The following is an 8,577-nucleotide window of genomic DNA, read 5'->3' on the forward strand; positions in this document are numbered from 1 at the left end:
CGTTGAACCGTGCAGACAGGGTGCTTTTCAGACATACGGGTTTCCTTACTTTTGAAACCTTCTTCTATGACGTATTTGGCACGTTAATAACGTACCCCTGCCGTCGTATTACAAACCAACTTCCTTCTCGCCCATACCCACATCAAACAGGTAACTACATACTATAATGTGTCGCCTCTTTGTAACAAATTTATTGTTACATATTACTACAACAATTAATTACTTTTTTTATGCATTAGACCGAATACGTGTTAAGGCAAAGTCTGCTCTGCCCCAAGCATATTCACTTGATGTGCAAAGATGTCGTTCATTCTATACTGATTTCTCAAGACCTCTTGCGGTGAGGAACAATATTCAATTTTAATATTTTACCTCTACATCGATCATCTAACAATTATTTACTTATTAATTACCTTCTTACGTTTGTCTAGATGGATAAATTATCTAAATTTCTTAGAGATTCAGATGCGTTTTCTGATCAGACGCTGAAAATACTAGTTGGAACTCGAAAGCTGGAGGTCTACTTTGACACAACTTTTTTCGCAGAACAGTGGGAGGAAATAACAACGCATTTTAACATTAATACAACAGATGATGTTGTTTTATTCACAATGGAGGATAATGTTGTACGACTCATGGTTCTTGGTCAATGTCAAGTTGAAAATATTTATCCTTGGTCGGTTAAATATTTCATTCAGGACAATGTGTATGGTGAACTTAACTCATTAAATATATGATTTGAAATATGAACGAATCGTTCGACGTGCACTATTGTGTTATTGTTGGATTTTTTTCCAAAGTGGTTTTGTTATTGTTGGATAAGTATGACTATTCATAACACTAACATTAAAAAAACAAAAAAAAAAACAAAAAACAAAAAGTTGGGAAAAATAATGAAAATAAGCCTAAAGGTTAGACTTGGGTAGGGTTTAGGGTTTTTCAGTACAAACTGAAAAAGCCTAACATTTTGGCTTTTTCAGTACTTTGAACAAGCCTAACATTTTGGCTTTTTCCCCCAATGAACAAGCACTCGTAACTTTTGTTTATATATATCATGCAACACCAACTCATAATGTCTCCAAAACAAAGAACGTACTCCGAATTTTGTAATTCTTCCTTGTAAGTCGTCCCCTACCACAATCTTGTCACACAATATGGCCAATGTTTCAGATAACAATTGTCAATTGTTCATTTTTTGGGGTGGTGAAATTTGTCAATATTCAACACCACCTCAACTTTACTACACAATACCGCCCCAGTTGGTCATTACTATTCATGTCAATTTCGGATTACCTTATGTAGCCAATCTGATCCGGAATGCAATGGGAGTAAGTTCGGATTGCATATTACAAATTACTGCCCGGCTCCTAATCGATAGCTCAATGGGTGTCATGCAAATGGCATATCGTATAACCAATGATGCAGAGTGGGAATACTATGTATTCCAATCAAAAAATCTTGGTGAGCTACACGTTTATGTTACGCAAGAGCTTCACAACCCTGCACCTTCGCAAAACACATTCACTGCTTTGTTAGCCGAGAATGAATCATCCTCTACAGATTTTGGTGCATACGAACCGTATGTCGAATTCTTTCGCCATGACAATCCCTTGGAGAGCCTAACCATTCATACAGAACAACTTCCTGGTCAGACATTCTTACCAGAAAGCTCCGAGCAAATCGATTCATCAGAGAGTAGCTCATCTGAAGAGCTAGTTTCAGGCACCTCAGACAGTTTAGATGAAGGAACTAAAAATCACGACAACATGAATCAATTTTCATTCCCGTTTGATTCATTTCAACAAGTCAGACAGGAGGATGCACAACCAAGCCGGGGAAAGAGGGTGGCTGATTCAGAAATCCCGTTTTTTCATGCCCCCGTATCATTTAATACCGGGTTTGAAGAAGAAGACGACTACACAATGCCATCTTACGATGCTGAATCTGGGGTGTTTCAGATCGGAATGGTTTTCTCCGACTTCGAGGAATTACATGAAGCTGTTTCCATTTTTCACATCCGCGAAGGGAAAAAATTCAAATCTTCCTACAAAAAAGGCACCTCTTGGCGTGCGGAGTGTGTGAACTTCATGTCGAAAGAAAACCCTTGTTATTGGATGTTGTCTGCAAGTAAACTGAGAGGGCCCACAGGGGAATGGCAGATCAAGAAATTGACTAATACCCATGTATGCAGACATGATTTCAATGACGGTGGGGTCGACAAAATGTGCAGAAGCAAACTTATCGCCGCTCTTGTCAGGCATAAGATCCGTGACGATCCGCACTATAAAGTTAAACACATACAAAGTGATGTGAAAAATGAGTACGGAATAGACGTGACGTATCGAAAGGCTTGGTACGCTCGTCAAAAATGCATTGAACAAGAGTACGGCAAATTTGGAGATTCCTACAACGAGCTGCCCCTTTTCTTGCAGTCAGTGCAAACAACAAACCCAGGCACGGTGGTAGAAATTGAATACACGGAGTCCAACCAAGGGGCACCGTACTGCGATTTCTTGTATGCTTTTTGGGCTTTTAAGCCCGCCATAGATGGATTCCGATTTTGCTTCCCGGTTATTTCAGTGGATGGAACACATCTATATGGAAAATACAAAGGCCACCTTCTTTTAGCGGTCGGGATGAACGCTAATCGAGAAATCTTTCCACTCGCGTATTCAATTGTTGACTCAGAAAATGCAGCTAGCTGGACTTGGTTCATGACACTACTCGCCACACATGTCTTCCCCGATCATGAGTCGGTGTGCATCATTTCGGATAGGCATGCTGGGATCGATGCGGCGTTCAGGGATTTGTCTGCATTACATCCCCCACGAGTCCAACGTCGATATTGTCTTAGACACATCCGGAGTAATGTCATGACCCGAAATAGGAATAGGAGACTGCGAGCATTAATCTGGGAAGCTGGTACTGCAACCACACGCCGAGATTTTGGGAACAAAATGGAGAGAATAAGAGCTGAATGGCCTGCAGCATACAATTATCTAGCAAGTATTGACGCTGAAAAATGGGCGTTGTCTCACGATGGTGGTCACCGATATGGCATTATGACAACCAATTCATCTGAATCGTTTAACAATTCTCTTAAGGGTTGTCGTATGTTGCCAGTGGCTGCGCTTGCAAGACTCACTTTCCATAAAATAAGGGTAATGTTCGCCGATAGGAGAACAGCTGGGCAAAGGATGCGGGACGCAGGGTTGTGTTGGCCCAAGAAAGTTTTTGACGAGTTGGCACAACGAGAGCAACAGGCATCCAATGCAACCATTGAGAGGTATAATGACTCAACGGGGTTGTACGGGGTTGCTCTTGAAAGACGGCATGCCACACAACGTCCCCTGCGCTTTCATAAAGTTTGTTTGAACAGCTCTAGCTGCGATTGTGGAAAGTGGAACGCAAACACCTCCTTACCTTGTGCACACATCATTGCAGCATGCCACTTTAAAAAAGTTACGTATGACTCGTTTGTGCCAAATGTTTTCTCCATGGAACATTATATGGCGAGTTATGCAGCTGATTTCTTTCCACCGTGCAATGAAATTCAATGGAGGAGTGAGCGCATTCTACTTCCACCGTCTTCCGCTAGACGAAATTCACGTCCAGGCCAGCGACGAACTCGTCGCTTTCAAAATGAAATGGACTTTGGGAATACGACAGCAACGCGACGATGTAATTATTGTCGGGCACGAACTCATGTTTCAAACCAGTGCCCAGCGTTAAATTATCACTCGTAGGGTTCATTTCTTATTTACTTGCAAACATTGTATCACAAATTTGCAGTTTGTATTCAAAAAATCACTCATTAGTTTTTCTTTTAAAATTTGTTCTCTTCAATATTTACTAGATGACAGAACTACACTAAATATTTGAACCATATTTATTTTTATCAGTACCAAAAATTAGATATTCATACTAACCAAACAAAATTTATTCTAGTGAAATTAACTACATAAATATTTGATAATAAATTTTAACGACTTTATATATTTACCTTATTATATGTCAATTTATACTTTTTATTCATTAACAAATCATAAATATATTTATTAACTATAGACAATTATTACTAATCATTAATATAATTAATACAATCATAAATAATTAGTTTAATCATTACCTAATGAATACTTTAAGAAATCAAATCATAATTTTTTTTACTAATTATACACAATTATTTTTAAACATTACAATCATAAATAAATTTTGTAAACACCTATACACATGTGTATTTTGTTCATTGTATTCTGTCGTATTTTGTTTTTTTTTTAATAACAAAAAAAAAGCCTAATGTTTAGGCTTGTTTTACAGAAAGAAGACTTTCAAACAAGCCTAAGCCTTAGTATCTTTTCCCTAGTTGGAATCCCACCACAATCCGCTCCTATTTGGGAAACCATATCAAATTTGCTCTCCGTTCAGTTAATGATTCTGTTGAAAGTAGGTAACAACAACGTTTTGCATGTGCTGCACCAAAACAAAGAAGATAAAGGGGGCCGTAATTAGTCTTCAATTAAACTATTAAGATCCATCCACTTAGTGATTCTTATTGTATTTGTAGTTAACGTGTTCTGTACATGTAAACAAATTACACTTTGAGAGGTTGTCACACTGTCATTTGTGAGACTCGATCCGTGATTTCTTCTCTCAGTTGAATTGCCCATGCGGGCTCTTCCCGAACACCCTACCTATATTCTTGCTTGTACTATTGATTTTTTTTTACTTTTCTTTTAACAGTAAATTACGGGATATGTAGTTTCAGCTAGCCTATATGTCCCCAAATGCTTGTATACCAGTACCTACAACAAAGTCAAATTCAGACTTTTTTTTAAAATCCTTTTGCACCCTACAATTACTAGCTAAGTAAAGCTTCTCAACTCAATTTTAATTTGTTGACTAGTTGAGTTGTACCCATAAGCAATAGTATCTTAACATATTGGTATGAAAAAGTGTGTTTTTTGAATAGTTTGGCCTAGATGGACAACCTCTCTAATAAGTAATAACTCAAGAGGTTTTAAATTTAATTAACTCGGAGATAAAATTTATGATTGATTTTTAAAATGTCAATATAGTTAAGCTCAAAACTTAACTTTCGCTTTAACAAAAATAGTTGATACTTAGCTTGATAATAATAGAATGAACCAAAACTCATACACACTACCATAAATTTGAAAGTTAAAAATCATGACGACAACAATAAGATCACCAATAATAACAATGAGAACAACAACAATAACAACACGAATTTTTGTGACAAAAATGTGGAATCGTCCACCACTCCACCCCAGATGTCCCCACATCTCGACTCGTCATTTTATGGAAGAGTAAATCATGATAACTTATTGATCTGTTGTAATAAGTTTCACCACTCCAACCAATTGAGCTGTCTGGCCATGCGAACAACAACAACAAGAATTCTATCCTTTAAAGTTGGACGAGAAATTGATGACAATTCTTGCGCAAAGTGCACACTACTTCCACTCGCTCAGCCCTTTGCAAAGCTTCTCGAGAGAGACGAGCAGCAGACATTTTGTCCTCACCAATATTTTCCCACTCATAACATTGAACAAATGCCCCCAATGCCAACGAGACAGTCCTTAATCCCATATTATTCCCGGGACAAGCTCTTCTCCCCATCCCAAACGGAACAAACTTATAGTTCAACCCTTCTCCCTCCCCAATCATAGCCTCGAATCTCTCTGGCTTGAACTCTCTCGGCTCTTCCCACACCTTGGGATCACGATGCATAGCCCAAGTATTCACCACTAGTATTGTGTGTTTAGGAACATCGAAACCTGCGACTACACAGTCTTGTAATGAATAATGGGGTATCAAAAGTGGAACGGGAGGGTATAGCCTTAGAGTTTCATTAACAATGCATCTTAGGTAGGGGAGTTTTGAGAGATCCGACTCATTTAACAAACGTTCATGTCCTACGTTGTTGTCGATCTCATTTCTTAACTTGCCTAACACCTCTGGTTGAGATAAAAGAAGCGACATTGCCCACTCGATGGTTGCTAATGATGTCTCTGTTCCTGCCACAAACATAGTCTGCACAAATTTGTTCTAATTCCATTAGTCCAAAGATTTATTTTTCCCAAAATTTTATAATCTTAATGCAAATTGTTTAGAATGTGCATGGAGATAACTTATTTCCAATTTTAGACAATGACTTTTAAAGCTATTAAATTTAGCCTTGAATCATTTTCAGTTCTAATCAACCTGTGTGAATGGTTAACAGTGAGAGTGAAATTAGGGCGGTTAGAATAAGGAAATTCGGACTTTGTTGTTCGGGTGTGAGAAACAATTAGCATAACGGTCATAACTTTCTAATTTTACTCTCAATGTTAATGATTTACACAGGAAAAACTAATAGGTAATTACAATTGAAAATGATTTGATACTTAAATCACTAAATTGGTAATTTTAAAATGAGCTAATTACTTAAATGATTCCTTGACTATAGCAAAATTACTTATTTAGTCATTGGCTATTTTTTTCACCAATTAAGTCTCTAAACTTTAAAATCTTAACCAATTTGGTCTTTTGTTTGTTTTGCCGTAGACATCCTTTAATTCCGGGCCAAATTAATAATTTAGCTATAATCAAGAGATCATTTCAGTAATTAACTTTTCGGAGAAAATGATGCATGTGATGATCGAAATGGTCCCTAGCTTGACTATAGCAAAATTACAAATTTAATCTCAAGTTAACAAAGGTTTATCGGCAAAACAAACAGATGACTAAATTAGTTAAAAATTTTAAAGTTGAGAGATTTAATTGGTAAAAAAAAGTAGTCAATGACTAAATCTATAATGAAATCTATAATTTCGCTATAGTAAATAAATGACGGGTTAGATGAAAATGACGACAGGCAAGAAGTAGTTTACCAGTATGATACTCATAACAACATCATCTGTGTAAAATTCAGGCTCCGATTTTTGCAGCCGCAACAGAGTTCCAATCACTGTTGTTTTCTCATCGCCGTCTGAATCCGAAAATCCGACATTTTTCCGGCGAAATTCGTCAAGAAGGCGGCTGACCAGCTCGATTCTCCTGTCACTAACTGCCGCCATCTTCTTCTCCAGGCCTCCGTACCCAAACCACCTCAAAACCGGGAAGAAATCACAGGCATTCATGCCCAGAATACTGGCGAAGAAAAGCTCTCGAAGCCCATCAATTATCTCTCTCCCTTTCTCCCCTCCCATCTCTTCTTCTTCCACAAACCGTTCCCCGCTTATGATTCTCATCATGGCATTGAAAGTGAACGCGCCGGCCAGAGAGCTGAAATCAACGGCTGAGATTCTTCCGATTTTGGTCCGTCTGAACAGTGATCGGATCACCGTCCGAATCTCGTCCTCCCTGATAATTGAAGATCTCTGGAGGCTGGCCGCCGATAACAGCTCGACGGCGGCGAGGCGGCGTTGGGTTCTCCAGAGATCGCCGTACGGGGCCCACACTAAGGCTTTGTAGTTGAAGGAGAAGTTGTCGCCGGCCATTGTCCGGGGGCGGTTCGCGAAGACGATGTCGTTTTTGGTGAAGCATTGTTCGACGGCGGACGGGGAAGAGACGACGAGGAAAGAGCGGCGGCCGAACCGGAGGTGAAGAACCGGGCCGTGTTTGGCGGAGAGGGAGGCGAGGGATTGGTGAAGGGAGTTTTTGATGAGATAGAGGTGGCCGACGATTGGGAGAGCGAGTGGAGTCGGCGGTGGGTTTTTGCCGTGACCGGAAAACAACATTCTTATTAGTACGATGAGGAGAACAGATAGTAACGGTGCAATGTAGTATTGGATCTCCATGTCGGAAATGACAATCAAGCTTTTCGAGTGGCTTCCATGTTATAGGGCGTTGGTTGGAATGAATTGTAATTCGGTGGAAATAAAATAATAATTCAAACTTGTTTGGCAGGGAAAAATAAAATTATTAGGAATGAGAAGGGAATGAGGGATATAAAAATAAAATGTCATTGTTTAGTAATAATCAAGTAAAATTTGTGGTTCAATGGTACTCGATTGCACTTAAGGGGTGAATTCGAGTCTCAGTGGGACGATAGTTATAAACAGATACTACACACATAGTAATTCGAGGATAAAATTGCATTTTACCTTATTCCGAGTATACTTTCATACATATGTCAGTATATGAATACGAGTATTAGCTTAGCCCTATATAAGGAACCTGCAAAGGGCTTTTTCCCTTCTCTTCTCTAGAAACACCGTACCCTAGAAACCAAGCTCTCTCCTCTCTCGAAATGATTCAAGATTAAGCAATAAAAGAGATGAATTGAGGGTTAATTTTCTAATCTACATCATGCTTTACATACAACTTCTATACATATTTTGTACACTGTAATGCATGAGGGAATTAACATCACCATTAGCCATCTTTGTTAAATGGTGAAATGACAAAAATATAAAGAATGGTGCAATTATCATAAACAAATAGAAGTTAAGAATGTAATGAGACAAATTTTAAAAAAAAATATTAAGTTAAAAATGACAATATAACAATAATTAATCACTAAAAGGAAAATTTACTATTTCGTTATGTCTGATAGTGTGTTGTCGGTAG

At 38.4% G+C, this 8,577-nt stretch overlaps 1 protein-coding gene across 1 annotated transcript; it reads right to left on the reverse strand.

Annotated features, from left to right (window-relative positions):
- Positions 1 to 5,199: 5,199 nt before the first annotated feature.
- On the reverse strand, positions 5,200 to 7,798 carry LOC116027987 (cytochrome P450 81C13-like). The gene is made up of 2 exons (XM_031269789.1): positions 6,897 to 7,798; positions 5,200 to 6,057 (listed from the first exon to the last, which is right to left on the reverse strand). The coding sequence occupies exons 1-2, from the start codon at positions 7,743 to 7,745 to the stop codon at positions 5,431 to 5,433; spliced, it is 1,476 nt and encodes a 491-aa protein (XP_031125649.1). The 5' UTR covers positions 7,746 to 7,798; the 3' UTR covers positions 5,200 to 5,430.
- Between the last annotated feature and the right edge of the window lie 779 nt (positions 7,799 to 8,577).

The sequence above is a fragment of the Ipomoea triloba genome, chromosome 8 (assembly GCF_003576645.1).
Source record: "Ipomoea triloba cultivar NCNSP0323 chromosome 8, ASM357664v1".
NCBI classification, from domain to species: domain Eukaryota; kingdom Viridiplantae; phylum Streptophyta; class Magnoliopsida; order Solanales; family Convolvulaceae; genus Ipomoea; species Ipomoea triloba.

Bases quoted from the DNA above. Each gene is read 5' to 3' on its own strand.
- LOC116027987 (XM_031269789.1), bottom strand. From the start codon at position 7,745: ATGTTGTTTTCCGGTCACGGCAAAAACCCACCGCCGACTCCACTCGCT. The intron at 6,058-6,896 runs GTAAACTACTTC...AAATTTGTGCAG, and splicing joins TTGTTATGAGTATCATACTG to ACTATGTTTGTGGCAGGAAC.